Source organism: Chiloscyllium plagiosum, unplaced genomic scaffold (genome assembly GCF_037043375.1).
Source record: "Chiloscyllium plagiosum isolate Xiang-an unplaced genomic scaffold, Cpla_swu_hap1 HiC_scaffold_31, whole genome shotgun sequence".
Classification (NCBI taxonomy): domain Eukaryota; kingdom Metazoa; phylum Chordata; class Chondrichthyes; order Orectolobiformes; family Hemiscylliidae; genus Chiloscyllium; species Chiloscyllium plagiosum.
Window position 1 is genome coordinate 23,249,199 of NW_028270169.1, and position 27,244 is coordinate 23,276,442.

At 37.8% G+C, this 27,244-nt stretch overlaps 1 protein-coding gene across 17 annotated transcripts in view; it reads left to right on the forward strand.

Moving 5' to 3' along the window:
• Positions 1-27,244, forward strand: part of myo18ab (myosin XVIIIA b) — a 291,739-nt gene that overhangs the window by 7,711 nt on the left and 256,784 nt on the right. For all 17 annotated transcript variants that reach the window (XM_087977357.1, XM_087977358.1, XM_043718437.2 and 14 more), the window contains exon 2: positions 2,463-3,606. In XM_087977357.1, the coding sequence (XP_087833483.1) occupies positions 2,599-3,606 (1,008 nt within the window). In that variant the 5' untranslated portion in view covers positions 2,463-2,598. The remainder of the gene's footprint in view (positions 1-2,462; positions 3,607-27,244) is intronic.

The following is a 27,244-nucleotide window of genomic DNA, read 5'->3' on the forward strand; positions in this document are numbered from 1 at the left end:
ATTAAATCAGAGTTGTGTGCAGTAAGGGTACATCCGTAATCGTGAGTGACTTAAATTTACATTTAAATTGGACAAACTGAGCTATAACTGGCAATGTGGAGGAGGAATTTCTGGAGTGCATATGTGATACTTTTTTAACAGTGATCATAATATGACATTCATTGAGATGGAGAGTGAAGTAGCCAAATCTGAAACTAGGGTCCTGAATCAAAATAAAGGGAACTATGAGGGTATGAGGCATGAGTTGACCAGCATGGATTGGGGAATCTCACTAAAGTGGTTGATGGAAGTGTTATGGCCCAGACCAATCACTCTCAAAATATTTTAAGAAGGTAGCCGAGACTCTAACTTTTTTTCTTATTTTAAGGTAGATGTGAAGTGCGTGTTCCAGATGTGATGTCACTGATCAGACTACTCAATGTTAAGCAAAACACAATTAATTTAAACATTATAGTCAAAATACAAACAAAAGAAAGATGAATTTGGAATAACTTAACCATTGACAAACTTAACTGAATAATAAATATAGTACCCATTTCTAATTAACAGTTCCAGCGTAATAACGTACCATAAACACATTCCTTGACAAAAAGATAAATTCAGATGTGGATTCTTACATGCATTTCTCCAGTCCAGGGGGAAACAACATCAAGAGGGATTTCAGAGGAAGTAACAGCTAGGAATCATTTGCTGAAGCTTCCACCTCTTCTGGGACCCCAAACAGCGTCTGACTGCTAAAGCTTAAAAAAAAGTAGAAAGTCTGGTCTGTGACAGCTAACCACACCCCATCCATTATTACAACTGTTTTAGAAAAAAAAACTAAAAACCTCCTAAATTATTTACAAAAGCCATTTTATGGAGCCAGTTCATCCCCTCTACCTTTACAACCTCTCTTCAACAAAACCCAGGGCAAAATAAGCTTTTTAAAGTGACAGCATTGTCTCATTAGATAGGCAACCTTGCACATGAATTACAACAATTATTCATTCCTGTCTGGCATGAAAATAACAGAGGAAAGGTAGCTCAATCATGGCCCACAAAAGACATTAGGGATATTATAGATTCAAAGAAGAGGTGTTTAGAATTACTGGAAATAGCAGCAAATCTGAGAATTGGGAGCATTTTAGAATCCTGTAAAAGAAGAGGGTGAAAATACACTTTTTTAACTTTTTTTTTGCCTTCTAAACAGTTGTCTACCTCTATTACATCATCTAATCCTGCCTTTCTAGGATGAAATGGCCAAATTTCTCTAGTCTTTACTCGTTATTGACTTGCCATCACCACACTTGGGATGAAATATAAAGTTTGATCACTGCCTTCTTTTACTTGTTTTTCATTGATTTTACTATGGAGTTTAACATCCTGTGGACTTTGAACACTGCCCTCCATTGTTTGGATATCGTTGGTTTATTGGTTCATTTCAAAGTATTTCAAGTATCTCTTGATCACTGACTATTTTCAATGTTATCCATTCTGTTTTGTATGTTAACTGTTTTTCTTTCTCTGTGTAGCTCTTAACACCTGTTTGCATTAAATTTCATCTGTAATTGTTCTGTTATTTCCATACTTTTTCCAACAACTTCTATTATTGTTGTGCCTTATAGCATTGAGTAATCTCGTACCTTAATGTTGAGTTTTGAATTCAGGTTATATGTAATTTAGAAACTGCAGTGTACCCAGCACTGAATCCTGAGGCACTTCTCAGCTTTTCTCTTTGCCTTCCCACATTCTTTTCATTTACACATTCATTTTTTATCTTTCAGTCAGTTTCTTGGTCACTCTGAATCCTGACAGTTTATGCATTTTGGAAGTCAGGTTGTGCGATGTCAACACTTGCTGCAATTCACATGTGTTGTCAGTTCCTTTAAGAGAATTGTGGGAGGTTGGTCAGACAATGTCTTTTTTTCTATTTTGTTTATGGTTGAACAAGTGCCAATACATATTACTAAAATGCCACTGGTGATTTGTGAACATGGCTGGTAGATTCAAATGTCAGGGAATACAGTAGTCAGACCCAAGTCACTGCCAACTCATAATCTCTAAATTCATCTTTTTTTCATCACAGTTTGCTGTAAATGATTTGAAGGAAACTTGACTACAGCTCTTCCCTTTGAGTGAAGAACACCTGCCAATGATAGCAGTTCCACCAGTAATCTGACTGACATTATTTAGACATTGGATTTGGGACCTTACTGGCCTTCATGACTTATTTCTGTATTGATTAACAAGGGTAGCAAATTACTGCTATTTGAGAAGTTGTTACATTGAAAAGATAATTGTATATTTGGACATATGTTCATTTTTGGTTATTTGTAATTAAACTGATGTGGATAATCTTTAGGTATTTCTTTTAAAGTAGTAACTTGAATGTAGTTTTAGTAAAATAAATATTGAAATTATGTACTGAATAGTTTACTGTTGTACAAGTTTCTATTGTAATTATAACTTTGGTTTTATTTCAGACACAGATTACATTTGGTCATACCAGTTTAAGAAGAAAAGTGACTTATCTGTGATTGCACCTGGACCATTAAAAGATTCAATCTTTGATTATTTTTTAATTCATTACTAATTTGCACGCAAAATTAAACATTAAAAATGTTTAACTTAATTAAAAAAGACAAAGATAAGAAGGAAAAAAAAGAAAAGAAGGAAAAACGGGAGAAAATGTCTATAGCAGAATTGAAAAACCTTGAGGAAGTTGGTCTTCGTCGAGGACTCTTTAATTTGAATCGTTCTTCGAAGCGGGAATCAAAGTCTAAACTGGAAATTTCAGCTCCTATTCCAATAAAAGTCGCTAGTAGTTCAGATCTCAATCTTACTGATATTGATTCAGATACTGTTAGTAATAGAGGAAGCATGATTTTTGATTCTGAGCAGTTGAGTACTGCCAGTTCCAGTGATGACCTCAAAATTGATGAAAGTAGTTTGAAGGGATCTGTACTTCAGAGAGCAGCTTTGTTTGGTTCTCTTGCTAAACAGAATTCAGTCCAACTCGTAAAGAGGTTCTCTTTTTCACAAAAGAGTCGAGAAGAGATGTCAGAAGTGTCAACTCCATCAGAAAGTTCTGCAACTCCATCACCTCAAGTTGAAATGAGAAATGAAGGCTTACTACTGGAGTACTTAGAGGAAATGCCAAAAAATATGTCAGATACATTGTCAGTGGCAAGTCCTAATTCACTGATTCCAGAAATTGTGAGTAAAAGTTTTGCTGCTGATTTACGGCTTCCTCCGGTGGTACCGCCTATACCTACAGAACCAAGAGAACTTGTATTGCAAAGAAGAAATACAGGAGACTTTGGATTCTCTTTGCGGAGAACAACTATGCTGGACAGAGGACCTGATGGTCAAGTGTATCGTCGAATGGTTCATTTTGCAGAACCTGGAGCTGGTACCAAAGATTTGGCATTGGGTCTGATGCCAGGAGATAGATTGGTGGAAATTAACAATAAGAATGTTGAAAATAGATCACGTGATGAAATAGTTGAGATGATCCGTCAATCGGGAGACACTGTGAGACTAAAAGTGCAGCCAATCCTGGAGTTGAATGAGCTCAGTCGATCTTGGTTGAGAAACCATAAAGGAATTCGCAGAGATACTTTTGGTGTAAGTACTCCTTAAAAATTATTAAGTCTAATCTTGGTTTGATCACTTAGATACTTGTAGAACTACAAACCATGAAAAGAATTCTGGTTTTTCAGATATTATCAAATCAAGGGTCCTGCTAAATAATTCAAACGTCTTTACCTAACAAATATTTGACATCTCACAGTTAAGTAACCTGTTTGTTTACTACTGAATTGGAATGTTTTAAAATTTCTCGTGCAATAGGATTAAATATCAGTGTTTTTTTTGTATGGAACTTAGCAGTTAGTTGTGTTAAGAGTGGTTTGTAGAAATGCCAGTTACATAATTTAAAAATGATGTGTTATCCGGAGCTGCTGTAATTCAATGAGTTTGGCTCGCAAACATTTTTTGTTCTGATTTGTCAATAATTATATAGTTATCGATTCATTAATGCAAAGGTGTTTGCATTAAAGCTTATGCTAGAGTGCTCCACTATTTATTGAGATTTATCCTCCTCTTCAATCAATTGCATTTGGTATTAAAATTGATAATGTAAGATTGAGCAAAGCGTAGTAATAAAATTGCTGGAAAATCAGTTCAAAGTAACATTTCATATTTAACTAACTAATGCCATCTTGAAAATGTCATGGTGTTCCATGTTTAAAGATAATTTCTTTCAGATGTGATAAAACAATTGAAATTCGGGCCAGGCACCAGTGCAAAATAGGGACCAGTGATTTGCAGCTTCTTTTAAAGTATTCCTTTTTATTAGGCAGTAAAGTTGCTAGAGAAAATCTAACCTGATGTAAAAGGCTCTGAAGGATGCAATTAAACTTAATTTACTTATGAATTATGCATGTACCTTTTTTATGTTCATTTTAATTTTAGCCGTGGCTTTCCCCCACAGCTATTGTTGCAACTCAGCTGAAAGTAACGTTTATACTTATCTAGTTCAGATTGAATTTCAATACCAAAAGATCAAATTTCCTCTGTATTTGCATCCAGAGATAAATGTAGTTGTGGTACCTGTATAAGGCAAATACCTAGCTAAGAAATTCTGGTGCAAGTACATTGCACATGTACACCAACATTCTTTGACAGTCATAGAATCGTAGAGTCTCTACAGTATGGAAAGAGGCCACTTGGCCCATTGAGTCCGCACTGACCCTCTGAGTTACCTACCATATCTCTATAACCCCACATTTACCATGGCTAATCTAGCTAGTGTGCACATTCTGCACAGTAACAGGGCAATTTAACATAGTCAATCTACCTAACCTGTGGATCGTTTGGCTTTGGAAAGAAACCAGAGCAAAAACTCACAACGACACAGGGAGAATGTGTAGAGTCTGCACACAATCACCCAAGGCTGGAATAGAACCTGGGTCCCTGACGCTGTGAGCTGGCAGTGCTAACTACGGAGTCAACATGCTGCCCTTGTCATTTAAAGCAGTTCTAATATTTACTTATGTAGTTTGGTGTCAAATTTTGTTTTGTTTCTCACTTAAAGCATGTTGGAATGTTTTTATTACATCAAATAAAAGTTGTTCCTGTTGTTTGTTGATCCCTGCACTTGAATGGATTTCAGCTTCTTGCAAAAGCTGTATGTATAAATTTCCTGTAGTTATCCAGCTTCATAACAGGTGTAAAATCAAGACCAGAAAAACGATAGTTGTGGTGTTTCGTTACGTTTTTTTATTGGTCAAAATCCCCAGCTCTGATCGCTTCCTTATTTTATTGAAGACATTTAATGACCATAATGTTAACCATGATAAAAAGTGCAAAACCTTTGTAGGGAGGTATTGGCATAGCAGTAATATCACTATACTAGTGATCTGAGACGTCCATAATAATGCTGTGTAGAGATGGGTTCGAATCCCATTATAGCAGCTGGAGGAATTTGAATTCAATAAATACATCTGAAAAATGGTGATCGTGAAGCTGTTGTGAAATTGTTGTAAAATTTTATCTGGTTTGTGAAGGTTTGTAGCTCAGGTTGAGGTTTAGGGTGTAGGTTAGCTTGCTGAGCTGTAGGTTTGATATCCAGATGTTTCATTACCTGGCTAGGTAACATCATCAGTGACGACCTCCAAGTGAAGCGAAGCTGTTGTCTCCTGCTTTCTATTTATATCTTTCTCCTGGATGGGGTTCCTGGGGTTTGTGGTGATGTCATTTCCTGTTTGTTTGAGGGGTTGATACTACATAGGATAAACAAGAAGAAAGTTAGCCACCAGGATACACGAACACCAGCTAGCCATAAAAAGACACTACACTCTCTCCCTCGTAGCCCTACACATGGCTGGAAAAAAAAACACCATTTTGACTGGGACAACACATCTATCCTGGGACAGGCTAAGCAAAGACATGCCAGAGAATTCCTAGAGGCCTGGCACTCCAACTACAACGCCATAAACAAACACATTGATCTAGATGCCATCTATCAACCCCTCTGAAAACGAACAGGAAATGACATCACCACAAACCCCAGGAACCCCATCTCGGTGGGACCTGAACACAGGTCCTCTGACCACTTACAATTCAGTGAGGTTTATTTAATGACTGTTTCAACAAATCCTTGACAGTTTTGCAGTTGAACTTTCTTCAGCGCCCAGTCAGGAGTTTGATTCTTTTTAGATCTAAAAAATATACAAACTGAAATTCATACAGACACATAAAGTCAACTTCAACTAGATACATTACATGTTGATTTCTTCACAATACAGGTACTCTTGCAAACGTAGAAGGAGAGATAAAGAGCTTATTTAATTTGTGACACTGAGACCAAAACAACTGAAGGTTATTTCAGTTGGCTGGGCAGCTGGTTTACGAGGTAGTGATAATCAACATTTTGGGTGCAATTCTTGCACCAGCTGAGGTTACTGTAAGGGGTCTGTGATCTCAATTTTGTCCCTTGCCTAACATATGTGACCTTCAACTCCTCATTCTCTAATTAGAGAACAGCTCAATGGTCCTTTGCAATTATGGTGACTTTGTTTTAAAATTGTCTAGTTAAAAAGTACTTGGGTTCAGCATTGTGGGAATCATATGACAAACCCTCCTTTTGGGTGTGGGATGTGAAACTGTTAGCATTGCAATTGCATTGCAGATTTTTTTATTTCAAAACTATACTTTATTCATAAAAGTCATCTACAAGTAAATACAAAACTTCTAAATCAGTTGTGTACAATCTACAGAAAAATAACAAAAGTTGGAATTTTGACATTTCTCAGCGCTTCTCTGCATTTGCAATAAAGACATTTTCTACTTGTGCAGGAAACTATTTATTTTAGGCACCAAGCGGGTCTGACAGCTGAACTGACCCTAGTCGTACTTTGGCAGAAAGACTCCATGTGGGGTAGTCTTAGATTCCATTGCAGATAACTCTGAGATGGGCCAAAGAGAGTTGGTTAACTGGAAAGTCATGAATGCACCTTCCAGTATAGAGGTAACTTGTGTAGAGTTCTATTATGTAGGTTCTTTTTGGAAACAGCCAATCTTTCTGTGGCAGTTTATGACGCAATAGTGAGCATTCCAGTCCTATTAGGGAAATATGAGAGATTAATTATCCTGCTCACTTCTGGAAGGTTATTGCTAAGTCCAGTCACGTGATTATAGCAGTCACCTTTTGGGCTATATCACTCTTCTAAACTATCATTAAATATATATGTATTGAAGTTTTTAAATCTGTGACAGTATATAAAAACAATTTGTGGCTGTCTAAAATAAATGCTGCTTAAAAACAAATGCAGATGATGCGTAACATTTCAAACTGAGTGCTGAACAGGTCTTCCGAGTTAATGCAGGTTGCTTTCATTTCTGAAAATTGTTGCATTTAAAATGCTGTAAATGCAATTAAGCATGACTTTTTTTTTAGTGTAGGTGCCAGTAATAATGAGAAACTAATTGATGCAGAAACTGAGTTACTATCTGTTTATTAATTAAAATCATAAACCCAATAAATGAGAATTTTTTAAAAAATCAACTCATCCACCTTGGACAGCAACTTCTAAGTAGTAACTTAATGTTAATGTGACCTATTCTTCCTGTATAAACTATCATAGACTATTGAAGGCTTATTATTAGTTACATTATTCAAAAGTTGCCCTCTTGAGGAGGAAGTTTTTAAAAATCATCATCCACACAATAAATTTGCATATAAAAGTTCCTAAAGTTGTTTATCTCCAAAACTACTGTAACAACCCACAGCATAATCACAAATGGCAGTTCCTGGAATTGACGCTAATGTATTTTTTGGCCACTTTGTCTCCCTGCAGCCTTTGACAAGGTTGACCACCCCATTTGCCTCCATGCCTTTTTCCTCTTACCCTCCAGTGCATTTCTGATGATAGCTGTTTGCATCTGCATAGTCAACTGGAAAATCACCCCAAGATGCACACTCGGTCCTTCCTTTCTCATGCATATAATAGCTCCTTGATGACACCTGTACATTTAGTACTGGGACCCTTATTGTTTGTCATATACATAAATGAGATAGATGAAATGTGAGAGGGGAACGCTCAGCACATTTGCAGATGACACAAGATTGATAGGATGGTTAGTAATGAAGAAAGTGATTGTAGGTTACAGAAAGATATAGATGGGTTGGTCAGATGGGCTGAACAATAGTAGATAGTACTTAACACTGATAAGTGCAAGGTGATGTACTTCGGAAGAAGTAATGAGGTGAGGGTGTTTAATGAATGGTGCTGGGTAGCTCAGGAACAAGGGGATCTTGGAGTCTTGAGGTAATTATTCACAGATCCCTGAAGTCGGCAGAGCCTGTAAGTAGGACGCTTGGTTTCATCAGTCATAGCATAAGAGCAAGGGTATAATGTTGGACAGATCATTTGTTAGGTACAGCTGGAGTACTGTTTACAGTTCTGGGAGGGGGGAATGGGGAGAAGAATATGATTTGAGGTGTATAGGGGTGAGTGGGGAGCAGCTGCTCTCCTAGGTTGAGAGATCAATCACGAGAGGGCATAGTTTCAGGGATAGGGGCAGGCAATTCAGAGGGGATTTGAGAAAAATATTTTCTAACGGTGGTGGGAATCTGGAATGCATTGCCTGGGAAGGTAGTAGAGGCTGGAAATCCAACAACCTTTCAAAAAAAAATTTGGACAAGTACTTGAAATATTGTAACATTCAAGGATGTGGGACAAGTGCGGAAAATTGGTCAGCACGCTAATAGTGGTGGTTATTGTCAGTGCAGACTCGATGGGCCTTTATTGCGTTGTATAACTCTGACTGTGTATGGGTCAACCTCTGTGTATTTTTCCTGAACTCAATTTTACACCATGCCTGAGATCCTGTCATGAGGGACTACCATGAACAATTGTAATGTAAAACACCTTTTTTTTTTATTTTTGTTTTTTTTTCAAGCCTGGACTGAAAGGAGAGAATTATTTTAAAACTAGGGGTTTACAAGTTCTGCAAGCTTTGGAAGTAGTGAATTTGATACCTATTGTGAACCCTGTTTATGTAGCTGTGGGTTCCAGCAAAGTACGCATGAATTGGATCCAAGGATTTGTTTACAAGTAAAGTTAATTGATAGCTGGTCCCCTGTCTACACTGATGTTGAAGGACCTTTTCCTGCCAATAACTGGCTATCATGTAGCTGAACAGCTTGGGCTGTGAACAAGCTCGAAGCTCATTGTACCAGATGAGAGACCAGTCGGTATGCAGGAGCCAAAAATACTCACTCAATTCCCTGCAGTTCTGTACACTTCAAATCTGAAGAAAACTAGCTTGTATTTCCTTTTGCAGATGCTGCAAGTTGTGATCTTTAATTTGGTTAAGTTAGAGACCTAATCATAAAAGAACCAGCCACCCTATACCTCTTGAAAACCAGTGGAAGCAATCAGAAAAAAAGATCAAGCAGAAACCCAACAGCCAGTCTCAGAACTGAATTAAATAAAGACTGTAGGACTTTTTTTTTCCCCCTTTTTTTCCCTATGCCCAATTTTTGCTTCCCAGTAAAAATTTGCTTAGGGGACATGGCATCACTGGCTGGCCAGCATTTTTTGCCTGTTTCTAGAGAAGATGGTGAGCTGTCACCTTGAATCATTGCGGTCTATATGCTGTGGATAAACGGACAATGCTGTTAGAGAGGGGATTCTAGGATTTTGATCCAGCAACAGTGAAGGGACAGTGAATATTTCCAAGTCAGGATGCGGAATGGCTTGGAGGAGATTTTGGAGGTGGAGGTATTCCTACCCATAGCACAAGGCGGTTCAAGAAGACAGCTCGCCACCTTCTCAAAGCTAACTAAGGACAGGAGGTAAATTTTAGCTAGCCAGTAACACCCATGTTCTACACGTCAATGAATAAATAAATAACCTGCATTTAGTTTCCCTGATGAGCCTTACGTGCTGGTTTCCTGATATATGATACTTTATCTTGGAAAAATAAGGATAGAGTTTTGTCACTTGTGAGAAACATAGAATTAAATCTTGGCTCATTGAAGAGTTTGACAAAGCAAGTTCTTTTTTTTTTAACCACTTACTAGATGCTATGGAAAGAAGTAGCTTAAAGATTATCTGTCCTGGAAAATTTAAGTTTTGTTTTAAAAGATATGGCACATTTACAAACATCCTTTCATTTAAATTTTGTGACAGAAGAATGATTATTCTTTAGAAGGTTGTGCTCTGTTAACATTTACATACTTGTTTTCCAATCCACAGAATGTTTGACTATTATTTGAAATATTTTCAACCTCTAATGTTTTCAGTTAACTTGTTTAAAAAGCCGACAGCAGGAGGAACAATTATAAGGTTTCCTGACTAGAAGTGATATTTTTGGCTGGTTGTGTGGTAGGCATTTATTATGATGACAGATCTTCTGAATTGTGAATAGAGTAGGAATAAAAGATTAGGCCACTGAACCCTGGTACACTTTACATGAGGGAGCTGTTGAACTCTTGGTGGAATTATCTTTGCTTATTTGTGCAAAGCTAAATTTGTATGAACAAATTCTCATACATAGCATCACGTTAAATCTTTTAAAGAAACTCAATGCAAAAATCTCCTTAATTATCCACATTATTTGAGAATTTCAAAGGCAAATGGTTATTTTCTCCAAATAATTGTAATGATAAGGATATGGGATTGCCTTTGTTTCAGATATTGAAATCTGTGCTCTGTTAAGATAGATTTATCACTAAGATTCAGTTGTGCTTGTAAGATTTCTTTTTTTTAGCTATTCTGTGTTGTACGTGAGTTGTCTTTTTTATTTGTAACACCAGCGAATTCCAGACTTAAAAATGATGCAAACATTTCCTTTATAGCTAGTTCTTTTGGTATTCCAGTAAGGAGACCAAATTTCTTACTGTTTCTGGTCCACTGAAACAATTTCAGAATATCTCCAAGTACAGTACTAAACTGAAACTGAGTTTTTTGTTTAAAAAAAAATTCATTTTTGGAGTGCGTTGATTCACAATTCCTTTTAATTCACTAAGACTCTTTCCGATGATGGATGCCTCTTTTATTTGCCGGAGTGTTGCTATTTGATAAGTATGATCGGCTTTCTTTGTTGAATGCCCCTCTTTGGGTCTATTTTCCAGGGTTTATAAATCAAATGTACTCTTTGAAAGATGTCAAGATTGGTTGGTTGATTGGATGCGTGAAAAGTTATCGGTTGGTTAGCGTATCTCATCATATTTCATACAAGTGGAATACTAAACAAAGACTAAACTCTGTCAGTGTGATTGTTCCACAAATTAACTTTGCAAATATGTGGCTTTAGTAATAGGAAAATGAACTTACAAGCATTTTTACAATCAGTCTTGTAAATTTATTAAATTTGAGCAGCACGCTCCGTAATTCTTTATTTATTTAACTTTTTTTAGTCATCCGAAAGGAACTTAGAATGTCCATTAAACGTTTTGATAAAGGTCCCACACAAATATAAACGGCAGCCCATTCCTTTTAGAAAAAACAGATCACTATGTGTGGAAGAAGTTGTTTCAATTCTGATAAAATGTTGCATTGGAGGTTTCTGTGATCCAAAGGTCACATTTGCAGGTTATTGTTTTCAAACTAATTTAAAGTGATTACATATCTTAATGTATTGGAGTTATGATGCGTTTGGCGATGTGTATTGTCGCACAATGTGGGTTATAAAGTGCGGGCGTAGGAGCTTTGGTGTTGGAAGAATTTGAAGCATAGGTAATCATCTAGTGGGACAGGGATCGTATGAGGTTGAGATGAAAGTGTCGCAGAATCAGATGTTTTCTAACTTGGTACTGCCCCACTAGCTACCTGACGAAATAGCAGAGCTTCAAAAGCTTGTACTTCCAAATAAACCTGTTGGACTGTCACCTGGTGTATGATCTTTAACTTTTGTTATTTTGGCACTGATCTCGCCCAGACAGAAATGCAGAGTCTAGCACGTGTTGGGGCAAATGAATGGCTTCCTGATATTCATTGCTTCCAGAGCTCAGCAGCTGTTTTGAGTTGTCAACAGTAAATGTTCAGCTATTTGGTTTGAATGCTTTTCGATTTGAAACCAACAATTAGGTTTGGGATAAAAACAAAATACTGGAGAAACTCAGCAGGTCTGGCAGCATCTGGGAAGACAAACCTTTTTGAATCTAACATGACTACTTCAGAACTGAGAGTCATTTTCAAATTTAAGATGGTCATTCTGTGGAACTTCCCTATATAGTTAAGTTAGGTGAGTATGCAAAAACTTGGCAGATGAAAATAATGAGAAAATATGAAGTTATGCACTTTGGCAGGAAGAACAGGGAAGCTGAAAATTACTTGAATAGAGAAAGACTGCAAAAAAACTACAAAACCGAGATATTGGCTGAATCACATGTATGAGTTGCAAAATGCTAGCATCCAAGTTCAGTGGGTAATAGGAAAAACAAATGTAATGTTGGCCTTTTATTTCAAAAGGAATGGGCTATCCAAGTAGGGAGGCTTTGCTAAAACTACGCAAGGCACTTGCCAGATAACAGCTGAGATACTGTGAATAGTTTTGGGTCCCTGTCTAAGAAAAGATATTGGAGGCAGTCCAGAGAAGGTTCACAAGGTTGATACTGGGTATGGATGGACCCTCTTAAAAAAGGAGTTTGAGTGGGGTGGGTGTCTATTGAAAGTCAAGATTCTCAAGAGACTTGTAAAGCAGATGTGGAAAGGTTGTTTCCACTTGAGTTTGGGACCAGAAGCGCAGTGTCAGAATATGGGATTGCGCATTTGTGGCAGAGATGATGAGGATCGTGAATGTGTGGAATTCTTTATTACAGAGGCCTGTGGCGGCTAGGTTATTGAGTATATTCGAATCTGCGACAGACAGATTTTTAATCCTGTAAGGAAATTTAAGGTTATGGTGATAAGGCAGGAAAATGGAGTTGAGGGTTATCAGATCAGTCATAATCTCATTGAATGGCAGACCAGACTCGCTGGGCTGAAAGGCCTACTTCTGATCCTATCTCTTATGGTGTTATGGTCACTTTTATGCTGAAAGCTGTAAGTATTCTGCTGTTTTCACAGCATCCAAGTGAGTTAAGTAACAACCTTGATGGGATAATTACAAAAGATAGTTTGAGGACTTAATCAGCTTCCCTATTTTCAATGAAAGGCACTCTGCTATGCTAATCTATGAAGATTAAACAGTGTTTCCCTTCAGGGAATATTGTCTACAGGTATTGATCCAAACAGAATCAACAGTTGGATCATAGTGGCCATTTTTACATTTTGCATTTCCTGCTGTTAATGCTTGCCATTGACATGCATTGGAAGGATTTTGAGGTTTATATTCATTGTGTTTGGCTGCATTACAAATTTTCCTGCTCCACGGATGCTGCCTGAACTGCTGTGCTTTTCCAGCACCACTCTAATTTAGAATCTGGTTTCCAACATCTGCAGCCCTTGTTTTTACCCTGCATTACAAATATGGTGATATATTGAATACTGCAGATGCTGGAGATTAGAGTCAAGATTAGAGTGGTGTTGGAAAAGCACAGCAGGTCAGGCAGCATCCAAGGAGCAGTAAAATCAATGCTTCGGGCAAAAGCCTGAATGAAACGTTGAATGCTTTTCTGATGAAGGGCTTTTGCCCGAAACATCGATTTTCCTACTCCTCGGATGCTGCCTGACCTGCTGCATTACAAATAAGCCTTCCTTTGTCGTCAAGTCTTATTGGTACTCTCACTCCAGGTTAGGAATGCTACCCAAAGCAGTACGGGATCTCTTCATACAACTTTTTATCTCCTCTTAATCATATGAAGAGTCCTAACTGATGTACTCCGTTTGAACCAGGAAATGTAGTTGTGGTTAATTTGATTACCAATCATGAAAATAATGAAGATGGAAAGACAAAAGAGAAAGAAAGATTTAGAAGTTTATATGACATTCTTGATCACAAATCTCCTACAAATAAAAGCTGAAAGATTGTGACTCCAAACTTTGGAGTGGTTGTCAGGGTACTGCTTAAAAAAAAGTCACTCTACTTCAGGGAAGTTTTTTGGGTGAGTCTGTTCACTCTGAGGGTAGACCAGTTTTTCCTGAATTCCTTCTTATATTTCTTCGGAACTACCTAGTATTTATGGGCACTAATTTTGGATTCCCTCTTCAGTGGAAACATCATCTTCTTTTAAGTTTACATTTAACAAGCTTCCAAATTTGGTCTAACCAAGGATTGACAGAAGTTTGATCCGATTTCTTTGCGTTTTGAACTCTATTTCTCAAGGAAATGAAACACAATATTTTGCTTACATTTTTCATATCTGCACCCTAAGATCGCTTTGGGTTATTACAAATGCACTTCATTTTTAATAATGCTTGGAGGACTTAAATTTTGAAGGATTGTGGTAATTGGAAATTACTTCAAGTTTTGTGAACATACCAGGAGTGGATTATTTAAAAGATATTAGAGATTTCTTTGTAAGAAAGAGATTCCTGTTTTATCTAAAAGCAAAATACTGCAGATGCTAGAAATCTGAAATTAAAAACAAAGTGCTGGAGAAACTCAGCAGGTCTGACTGCATTTGTGGAGGGAGAATCAGAATTCTGCCTCAAATCTGATATGACGCTTCAGTTTTCAGAATCAATATTAAATTTTTCTGTTTCACAGGTGCTTCCAGGCTTGCTGAGTTTCTCCTGCACTTTCTATTTTTATTGTTTGTTTAATATTATTCAGTTGGATCAAAACCTGCTGGAAACGAGCTGAGTTGGGAATGTTTGCTGTGAGCAAGCTGTCCAACTGATTGCTCCCATTTCTGAAAAGAACACCCATTGTGTCAGTTCAGGGTGAAACCACCTTGTTCTTTGAAAGAGTGACTAGATGAACATCTCAAGATTGTATTTCCTGAATAAGCAAAAAGACTTCAGACAGTTGTGCAATATCAGTGACTTGATCATATGTGCCACAACTTCACAGCAATAGACTCCAGAGCATCATACATGCTTTCACCCTTTGCTTTCAAGAAAAGCCTATTGATCAAAGCTTTTTTTAAATCTTTTTCATTTGAATAGTGTGTGTGTCTGCATTTGGGGGTACTTACAGGATTAAATATTTATACATTACTGACTCTGTAGGTTAACTATTCATTGCACTCTTATTGAATAAGTTTTGTTTTCATAATAATTGTATATATTAAGAAACCTGATTGGATTGTTTTGTTTAAGAACAGATTTAGAGAAGATATCTAATTGGTCAGTTTGCTAACTTTATTTTGTTGAGACCTATGGAATAGTGTTGGGACTAGACTGACAGTGTTGAAAAAGGGTCCACACCCTATTTAGATGTGTGGAAAGAAAAAAGTCCTTGTGTGTACACAATTAACTGAAATAGAAGGTTGATGCCCATTGTCAGCATTTCACAACTCTTTATGAACTGGTCTGGAGGATATCTATGAAGATGTATCAACTAAGTCATAGAGATGTACAGCATAGAGATGGAAACAGACCCTTCGGTCCAGCCTGTCCACGCCGACCAGATATCCCAACCCAATCTAGTCCCACCTGCCAGTACCGGGCCCATATCCCTTCAAACCCTTCCTATTCATATAACCATCCAGATGCCTTTTAAATGTTGCAATTGTACCAGCCTCCACCACATCCTCTGGCAGCTCATTCCATACACATTCCATACTCATTCCTCTGCGAGAAAATGTTGCCCCTTAGGTCTGTTTTATATCTTTCCCCTCTCACCCTAAACCTATGCCCTCTAGTTCTGGACTCCCTGACCCCAAGGAAAAGACTTTGCCTATTTATCCTATCCATGCCCCTCATAATTTTGTAAACCTCTAAGAGGTCACTCCTCGGCCTCCGACGCTCCAGGGAAAACAACCCCAGCCTGTTCAGCCTCTCCCTGTAGCTCAAATCCTCCAACCCTCACAACATCCATGTAAATCTTTTCTGAACCCTTTCAAGTTTCACAACATCTTTGCGATAGGAAGGAGACCAGAATTGCACGCAATATTCCAACAGTGGCCTAACCAATGTCCCGTACAGCCGCATCTTGACCTCCCAACTCCTGTACTCAATACTCTGACCAATAAAGGAAAGCATACCAAACGCCGCCTTCACTATCCTATCTATCTGCGACTCCACTTTCAAGGAGCTATGAACCTGCACTCCAAGGTCTCTTTGTTCAGCAACACTCCCTAGGACCTTACTATTAAGTGTACAACTCCTGCTAAGATTTGCTTTCCCAAAATGCAGCACCTCGCATTTATCTGAATTAAACGCCATCTGCCACTTCTCAGCCCATTGGCCCATCTGGTCCAGATCCTGTTGTAATCTGAGGTAAACCTCTTCGCTGTCCACTACACCTCCAATTTTGGTGTCATCTGCAAACTTACTAACTGTACCTCTTATGCTCGCATCCAAATCATTTATGTAAATGACAAAAAGTAGAGGACCCAACACTGATCCTTGTGGCACTCCACTGCTCACAGGCCTCCAGTCTGAAAAACAACCCTCCACCACCACACTTTGTCAAAAAGGAACACTGCAGAATGTCGGAACCATCACCTAAGTCAGAAGGAAAATTTGAAAAGTGATGGATCTCTTTTCAGTGCTTATGCAGAAACCTAAAGAAGGGAAGGTTTTAAAGCATCTCCTGTTTTTTGAGAGCTGCAAGTCAAAGTTTTTTTTGTACATTTGATGTTTGACTCTACAAGGTATTTAACAAACCAGCCACTAAAATGTGGTTTTTAAAAACCTTATTAATTTCCTTCAAAATAACTTTCTTTGCATGGTTATGCCAAATAGAATGTTTTATAATCTGAATACATTAATACTTTATAGAATGTTCCAATCTCGTTAATTAATATTGCTAAGATTTGGAAATAGTGGCATAGATGTGAGTTTTACTGTACATAAGAGATTATACTGTGATTCCAGTTTTCAGTATTTTGTTAAAGTGAGGAGAAATGGGTTTGTGACTAAGTAAATTACTTTGCTTGTTTGTTTTATCTGGTTTTTAGTTTGTTTCACATATATGGCTGAAACTCATTTCTTTGATACTGTTATGTATCTAGTGAAAGAGCCACTTAGTGGTTAATATAGAAAATGATATGAATGAAGTGACACTAATGATCAGCAAGACAACAACAACTGCCAACAGATTGGAAGGAATCAGTCAGACACATCTGAACATGAAATTAAGCTTTCCCAGCATTTTTTGGAAACTAGATTTTTGAACATTTCTTTTTCCTAATGGCTGAGTATTTTTTGTTTATTTCTAGAAGTGAATAAGTCCTTGTGGGAAGAATAAAAGACATTGAACTAATAAGAGTTAGAGGATGATAGCAAGGAGGAGGAAGGCTATGGTGCAAAAGATAGTCTAGCTAATAATTTGAAATCAAAGAATAAGAGCAGGTTATCAGTTAGAAATGATGCTAAAGGCACAATGGATAAAGGGGAAGGTATAAAAAAATAGTTTCGGTTTTCTGGAATCTGTCTTGCAATTAGAAGAAATTTCAAACTGCATTAAGTGCAAACATTTTTGTTAAGTGTGACTTCATTTTTTTTTATCAGAAAAGTAAACTTTTCTCAAGGCTTGAAAGGAAAGTATTACAAATTGGTGACAAAGGAACAATGGTCTCTTGTCTAAAACAAAATACTGACTATTTGAAATGAAAGCAGAATGCTACACACTCACTAGGTTGGTTGTGATTTCTTGAGAGAGAAACATATTTTGTGTTTTAGGTTAATGAGCTCTCATGAGGACTGGCTATTTAATGTCTTATTATCTGTCCTTTTTGTGGTGGCAGTGAGTAGATATTCAGATTATATTTGTTGCTTCATCTACAGCAGCTGCTAGAATTTTAAATTCATCTAAATAAATCTATTCTTTACGGAAGGAAATCTGCTTGCTCTCCCAGTGTGGGCTAAATGTGACTCCAGACTTAAACTTAATTGCCTTTTGATGCAACTTACAAAACTCAAGGTTTGTGAAAAGATTTGTAGTTTGAGTGCCGGTTGTCATCGTTGTGGTTATGTTCGCTGATCTGGGAAGTTAATTTGCAGACTGTTTGTCCCCTGTCTAGGTGCTTTGGAGTCTCCTGTGAAGCACTGTTGTACTGTGTCTTTTGGAATTTATTTGGTTCCATTTGTTGCTTCCAGTTTCCGGTTCCAGTTGTTCATTGTAGTGTACCTATGTAGGGCCACGAAACAATATATAGGGAAAACAGGCAGACAACTAACAATCTTCATCCATGAACACCAACTAGCTACTAAACGCCACGACCAGCTTTCCCTAGTAGTCATATACACAGATGACAGGGACCACAAATTTGACTAGGACAACACTATGATCATAGTACACGCTAAACAGAGGATAGCCAGAGAATTCCTGGAAGCATGGCACTCATCTACAGACTCTATCAATAAGCAAATTGACCTGCACCCAATGTACCAGCCACTACAACGAACAATTGGATGCAGCAGAAACAAAACCAAATTAATTCCAGAAGAAATGATACAGCCGTGCTTCACAGGAGGCTCCAAAACACTGAGGATGACACCTAGACGGAGGATTAAACATCTACAAGTCAACTTCCCAGCTCGGCGAACATACCTACAATTACGACAACCTACAAAACTGTTCTGGCATCTGGGAAATCTGTAATAATTAACTCCTGTTCTGACTTGCCAATACCTGTCCACCATTTACAAGTTAGGAATAAGATAGGATACTCTCCACTTGCCTGATGGGTGCAACTCCAACAATATTCCTGAAACATGATACCATCCAGGACAAAGCAGATTCTTGGCAGCCCATCCACCAGCTTCAACGTGCACACACTCTCCAGACCAATGCACCTTAGAAGCCATTTGTACAATCTACAAGATTGTTTGCAACACCTCACCAAGGCTCCTTCAATAACATCTTACAGATCCAAGACCCCTCCCAGTTGATTCAGTTTTACTTCCATCCTCAGATTAAGATGGTTGTATGAAGTGGTACTCCTAAGAAGGGGAGAATATGGTGAAAATAGATTATCGTAGAATAAGGAATTCGTAATAGTTGTAGATCACAAGCGTTTGCAAAAATCTAAGAGGTTATTTGAAGCTAAGTACTTTTAAGCTCAGGTGCATAATGCCTCCACACAGACCCTGTTAACTGATCGAGTCTGGGAATTTAAGTCAAAGTAAACCCAATTACATTGTTGAGGAAGGGATTTTTTGGCATGAGTACTGTACACGTGTGTCTTTGGAATCTGCAGAAGCGTTTTGTGATTAATTAAAGTCCATCTCATTAAAATCAAATAAAGTAAAATATGATCTATCAAGCCAGATTTCAAACTGGGATCTGACTTGTCCAATAATAATAATATCAACTGGGATATAATAAATTGAAATTTCCTTATGGAGAGTTTATTGACTTTCCACAGACTGCCCTACTCATCCCACCCCAGTATCCTAGCTACTTTTTATTTACATGTTTTGATGCAGTTTTGGATCAGACTAAACCCCTTCAAATGTATCCCAAGAGATAGCCTAGACCATAGCTTTATCTTATTTAAAGACCAGTGTAAGGTGCTGTGTTCCAAGTGTAATTCGATTGATCACACTACTTGATTGTAAGCAAAACATATTTTATTCTTAGCCGATAGTTAAAATACAAATAAAAGAAAGAAAAAAATGATAAAGTTTAACTCCATTGGAAAACTGAACAGAATAATACATTTTTAAACTATGAACAGCAACTCTTTCATACATAACATCCCATAAGTAGATCCTTAGCAAAGACAAATTCAGTAAAATAGAATGTCTCACATACGGTGTTTCTCCAGTCCAGGAATATCATCACAACACTATTAATAGGCACCACATTATTCGCATTAATCTTAAATGAAGGCATTGGCAATGTGATTAACCAGACATTAATAGACTCCCTCTTTCTTTAAAGAGTACCGAGTTGGATGATTGGTCATGATCCTATTGAATGACGAAGCAGACTCAAAGGATCGTATATGATATTGCTGTTCTTTTCTATGTTTCTATATTTAAATATAAACTTTTGATCTCTCCAAAACAAATAAAAATATTTTCTTTTAATCTATTTTTCATGCTTTATAGTACAACCAACAAGTAACAAGTCTTCTGTCATGATTTTAATTTATTTTTCTACATATAGAAATGCTTCACACTGGCAAGATCAATTCTCAAATATTTTTCTTCGCGATATCCTTAGTCGAATGTGTATTGTCCCAAAGAGAATGGTTATCCATGTAACATTCTATGGTTAATTCTTCCATTGATTGCTCTTTGTATAAAATTCCATTTTGAGTATTGTACATAGGTAACATAGAGTGGATTCTGAGGCCCTCAGCAAATAACTGAAGCTCCAACAGTATTCAAGAAGTTTGACACCATTTAGGACAAAGCAGCCAATTTAAATAGCACCAAATGCACAAACTTTCACTCCATCCACCACCAATGCTCAGTAGTAGCAATATTTACTATTTACATGATGCATTGCAGAAATTCACCAAGTATCCTTAGACACCTTCTTGACCCATGACCAGTGCCGTCTAGAAGGATAAAGGCAACAAATACTTGGGAACTCCACCACCTAAAAGTTCCCCTGCAAGATAGTCACCATGCTGACTTGGAAATATATCACTGTTTCCTCAGTGTTCCTGGGTTAAAATCATGGAACTCCCTTCCCCATGTCAATGTGTGTGCACCTAAACCAATTGCATGCAAGATGGCAGATAGCTGTCAAGAGCAACTAGGGATTGCCAATATATGCTGACCCAGCCAGTATTGTCCACATCCCATTTTTTTTTTTAAAAAAGGTGCTGGTCTTTAGCCAATTTGATTAATCCATGCAATATCAAGAAATAGCTGACCCTGGATAAAACAAACAAGTGCAGTTTCTGTGGCAAAAATAAATGGAGTGATATTGAGGTTGAGTAGCAAGTGCACAAAATAGAATGACACACTAGGCACATATGATGTTGAGGTGGTGTTGGATAGGAAGGGTAGGAAAGGTGCTGCTATAACAGAAATTTAACAAGAAATGTGGCGTGCTCCTGATCCTGAGGATTACAGTCCTATGACAGAACATGACAGAAAGTATAACAGAAATTACAAGGCCTAATTTAACTATTTGAAAGGTGACCTGATTTTTAAAAAATAGCTAGAAGAATACAAGTTTGTTATTTGTCTTTTAATTAATAGTATTAGTTGGAGAGGAATGAAATGAGCCTTGACATACATTTTGAATTTTGAGATTTGTCTTTTTTTTGCTGGATATGGATTTTGTTTCTTTATTGATTTGGGACTTTAAATTATTTTATTAATATAAAAATCCATTAATAAAAGGTAACAAATTCAGTATTGTAGATTGATAGTGTGATGACACATGGAAACAGGCAGTATATGTGGCAGTATAACTTCAACACAGCTGATTTATTGGTTAGAAATGTATTTTGTAAGAAATGCATAAAATATGAAATTAGGCTCTACCATTTTATTCTATAAGAATGGACAACAAATTTCAGCCAACAGATTTGTTTCCTCCTGTTCTAATGTTTTTGGCTTGTGAACATGTTCGCTTTTCGTATAGTCTAAATGGTTGATGTATTGTCAAAATCAATAAATTGCAAAGTATTGCAGTTGAAGTTGTTAGGAGAATGATTATTGATATCTGGAAAAACACATTAATTTTGGTAAGCACTTATGTATCTCCGAATTGCAGAATTTTTACAACACATAAGGAAACCATTTGGCTCATGTCTATGCTGGCAGTGCCAGTTAACGTCACTTATGCCCTGACCCCATAACCTTGCACATTGTTTCTTTTCATATAATTGTCTAATTCCTTTCGAATACCTCAATTCAAGTTGCCTCCATCACACTCTGGCAGTGCATCCTAGACCCTAACCATTTGTTGAAAAAAAAGTTTTTTTTGATCATCACTGATTTGATTCTTTGGATCTGTGCCCTCCAAGTCCTGAAGTTTGCCAGAATGATCTGAAAAGATGTGCTTTTAACAGGTGTAAGGCAGAACCAAGAGGTTTGCCAAAGTTTTTGGGGGGAGGTGCAAAAACAAATAAGAGAAGCAAAGAGGAATTATGAGAAAAGACTAACAACTAACATAAAGGGGAATTCCAAAGTCAAGTATAGGCATATAAATAGTAAAAGAATGGTGAGAGGTGGTCTAGGGTGATAGAGACCCAAAAAAGGGATTACAACTGGAGGCAAAGGGCATTGCAGAAGTGTTAAATAAATACTTTTCATCTGTCTTTACTAAAGAGGGGTGACTGTCCAGGCCATGGTGACAGCGAAGGAAACTTTGTCACTATAAGAGTTCAAAGTTAATATGAAAGAAGTGTCCGATAAGCTGTTGGTATTTAAAAGTTGACAAGGCACTGGGACTTGACGAAATGCATCCAAGGATCTTGAAAGAAGTAAGGATAGAAATTGTGGGAGCACTAGCCATAATTTCAGTCTTCCCTGAACTTGGAGGTGCCAGAAGACTGGAGAAATGCAGACATTGCAGCCTTGTTTAAGAAAGGTTCTAAAGATAATCTCAGCAATTACAGAGCAGCCAGTTTAAATTTAGTGAAGAAGCTTCCAGTAATGGTTGTTCTGGTCAAAATTGGTAGTCACATGGAGAAAAGTGGATTGATGAGGAAGAGTCAGAATGGGATTTCTGAAGGGGACATTGCATTTAACTAATTTGTTGGAGATTTTTGAAGAAGTTACAGGCTTGATGAGGATAATACTGATGTGGCATATATGGATTTCCAAAAGGCGTTTGATACAGACTTGAGGAAAATTTAGGTCATAGTACCCAAGGGACAATAGCAACATGGATAGAAAATTGTATAGGAAATGAGTATTGGTCAGTGGATGTTTTTTGGACTGGAGGAATATTTGTAGTGGAGTTCCCCAGGGGTCATATTGGGTCACCTACTTTTCCTGATATGTGTTAATGATCTAGCTCTTGGTGTACAGGGGACAGTTTCAAACTTTAGAATTGTAAACTGTAAGGAGGACAGTGGAATTCCAGAAGGACAATGAAAAGTTGGTAGAGTGGACAGAGAGGTTTTATGCAGAGAAGTAAGGTGATGCACTTGAACATTGAAGGACAATATAAAATAGAGAATACAGTTTCAAAGGGGATGCAGAAGCAGAGGTACCTAGCTATATATATGAACAGATTATTTAAAGTGGAAGGATAAGTGGAGAGAGCAATTTAAAAAGCATGTAGCGTCCTTGGCTTTATTAATAGTGGCATAGGTCACAAGAATAAGAAGGTGATCTTGAACTTGTAAACAATATATATTGGACCTCACCTGCAATATTTTATGGAGTTATGGGTACCATACTGTTGTGGACCAGATCAGAACCCCTCCAAACATTTTTAGAAGGTTGCCTAGACCCGAACCTCTTTTCATCTTAAAGTTAGATGTGAAGTACCTATTACAGATGCAATGCGACTGGTCAAACTACTTGACATTAAGCAAAACCCAGTTTATTTAAGCACTATAGTTAAAATATACACAAAAGAAAGGGGAATTTAGAATAACGTAACTTTTGGGGAAACTTAGTCAAATAATAGATGTAGTACTTTTTGACTAATTAACTGTTCCAATGTAGTAACATCTCATAAACACAATAAGGCAAATTCACACTCTGGTTCTTACATGCAGTTCTCCAATTGAGGTGGAAAAAAATTGAGAATATTCGGAGAAAGTAGCAGATAGGAATCATTCATTGAAGCTTCCAACTCTCTTGAGACCACCAAACAGCTTCTGACTGCTGGAAAAAAACAAAACCCAGAAATCCTGATCTGAGAGCTGGCCACACCCTTGTTTCCATTGTTCCAACCTTTTTAAGAAAAAGCCCTAAAGGCTTCACAAGTTGTTTACTCTAGTGGTTCTGGCAGGCTACTTGGTACCTCTGCCTTTACAACCTCTCTTCAAAATAAAAACAGGACAAAAGCATTGTCACAATACTATAGGAAAGATGTGACTGCACTGGACGGAATTACATGACTGATTCCAGGAATAAGAAACTTCAGTTATGAGCATTGATTTGATGAAGTTAAGACATGATTTGAAGGTTCTGGTGTTGGATTGGCATTGGCGAAGTAACAGACCTGTTGGACTCTAACTTGGTGGTGTGGGAAGTTAAGGCAGTTCTACTTGGGGAGAAGGCGGCTGAAAGGAAATTTGTTCAGGTTTTCAAAATCATGAGCAGCTAAGAAGCTGTTTCCACTCCTGAAAAGGAACAAGACAGTTTGCATAGATTTAAAATGTACAAAAGGAGCAAGGGCGATATGAGAAAAATGTCTTTCAGTGAGGAGTTCGGGTATAGAATGCACTGCTTGGAAGTGTAATGGAAGCAGATTCAATTGAGGCCATTCAAAAGGGCATTGAATAATGATTTGGATAGTTATTATGTGCAAGGGTATTGGAGAGAAAGCAAGAGATTGGCAGTAGGTAATAATATTAAAAAATGATGACCACTCTCCTTTTAAAGTAAAGCAAGAACATATAGGGAAAGCATTAATTGTCTCGACACCAAAGTATTGAAGTTGGTCCAAGATAAAGAACATTAGTTAACAGTTCTTTTTCTGATCAGCTAGTAATGCCGACTGTGTGGGTTCAATTCCCACACCAACTGAGGTTACCATGAAGGACACTCTTCCTTAATTCTTGCTCTTGTCTAAAGTATGGTGACCCTCGGGTTAAACACAACCAGTCGTCTCACTCTCTTGCACTCTCTCTAATGAGAAAGTAGTAGCGTCATGAGTATTGTTACAGCTACACTCATCCAGGCAAGTAGGCAGTATTCCATCAAATTGCCTTGTAGATGGTGGACAAGAACATTAAAATATAGAATCCCGACAGTGTGGGACATTGCCAAGTAGATGTCAGTGTTGTAGCTGTACAGGACTTACTTGGGTAGGAGCGTGCCAATTTTTGTTCATATGGCAGAGTTCTGTTAACTTTCTAAACTCCTCCATTGGGATTTGGATTTTGTCCTGCACAGGACCAGGAGAAACTGTGGGCAGTAAGACTGTCATCAGCCTTGGTCCATTGCAATTTATTTTGCTCTACAGTAGATTGTCTCTGGCTCTGAAAGGTCCTGCGTAAATGTACTTTCCTGTGTGTTCTTTGACAAACCCAAACTTCCCATCCGGTGTCTTGTTCCACTGTCACTACGACCTGGAGGCAAAATACATGTAGTGCCAGTCTGTGATACGTTCTATAGATGCCTCTGACCACTCTTGTTTAGCACTACTTCAATGCCTTCTATCCAAATGATGTTGAGGATGCTATGTAGAAAATGGTAGTGGAATATGTCCAACTTGATGTCTTGGCTGTTCTCTTCCATGTTTAGTTGTTGGGACAACAACGGATAAGTCGAAGCTTCATTGCCATATTGATGGTGTATGTCCACACTCTGTGGAGTCACTAGAAGACCAGTTCATTTTTTGAATTTTGTATGGATATTGGTCACACTTGCTGGAGATGTTGTGCCCTAGGTAGGGGATGTGATCAAAACTTCATTATTCTAATGCCCTGATAAGGGTGGGGCAGATCCTTACAATTGTTCAGTCATCATTGTTGTGAACTTCTTACAGATGATGTAATCTTGACCTCGGCACACTCATGATTGGTGGTCTTGTTTTGGAGCACACACAAGCTTTTGACCAGTGAGGCAATGTTGTCTGCAAAATCTTGGTCTGTCAATGTTTTGGTTTTAGAGCCATAGAGTCATAGTTTTACACTATGGAAAGATGCCCTTTGCTCATTAAAACCACACTGGTCACAAAAAATCCATCTATTTTTATCCCATTTTCCAGCACTTGGCCTGTAGCCTTGTATGCTGTGGCATTCCAATATTCATCTCAATGTTTCTTAAATGTCTTCGGGGTTCGTGTCTCCATCACCCTTTTTTTTTCCAGGCAGTGAGCTTCAGATAGGAGAAAAGGTGATGAGTATCTGAAACTATCCAGTGAAATTAATTTTCCTCAAATTTCCTCGTTCCCCATAAAATTCTACCTTCCAGTTATTGACCCCACTTCTTCTGAAGGAAAATGTTTCTCCCCCATCTACCATGTCTACCACTTAGAACTTGGTACAGCTTCATTAGATTCTCATTTGACCACCTTTGTTCTAGGAAAACAACCCCCGGCCAATCTCCTTTCATTTTCCCTTCGTAGCTGAATCACTGTAACCCAGGCAACATGCTGATGAATCTCTCCTGCATCCTCTCTGTAATCACATACTTCCAATAGTATGATGACCAGAACTGCACACACTGTTCTCTCTGTGGCCTAACTACAGTCTACCCTAACCTGTTTGCTCTGTTTGGTGCCTTGATTAATAACAGCCACTATCCAATATGCTACCTTACCCACCTTTTTATTAGGTGGGTAAGTAAGTACTCCCTCCCACTAGGTAAGGAAGTATCCTACCAGTCAATGGATACTCCCTTACCTAGTTCTCCGAAGACACTTGCTTCTCAGGATTTTGTCATGGGATATCAAAGCTTTGACCCGATGTTGCATTCCTTGTGATTAAACTAATATGAAGAGGAAAAGGAGTAAGGAAATTATGCATTCTTCCTAAACTCCACAGTGTCCCACTTACCCAATTAACAAAATTAATTTTTAAATGGGTCACAGAATCACAGAATTGTTACTGTGCAGAAAGAGAGCATTTGGTTCTTCTATGTTTACACCAGCTCTCCAGGCTTCTTGACCTGTTGCCTTTGTACAGTAACCCTGTACATTATTTCTAAGAAAACATCTAATACCCTCTTATATGCCTTGGTTGAAGCTGCCTCCACCACACTTCCAGGCATAGCAGTCCATGTTGGACTTACCATTACTATTATTTGTGGTTTTCAAATTTAAAGTTTATTGACTTCACAATCTTAGTTCTGATCTTTGGTAGCAGTTTTCAGTTTTTAACATCAATTAGCAGCAACACAGATGTGATCCATTCTAACAATAACCTTTTATCCCTTTTATACGTTGTCATTGTCAGTTAACAATTTTATGACAGTGTGGATCGTTCGTATGGAGTTCTGAAATGCATATGATTCTATCAAAAACCTATCCGGGTGTAGTTTTAGCTTAAGCTGTGCTTGAGAATTGGCCGGCAGGGATTGTAATTGTAACTGTGCTTCAAGAAGCATGCATCATAAACCACAATCTACAGACAACTCCCCAGAATTCATACTTTGGCAAC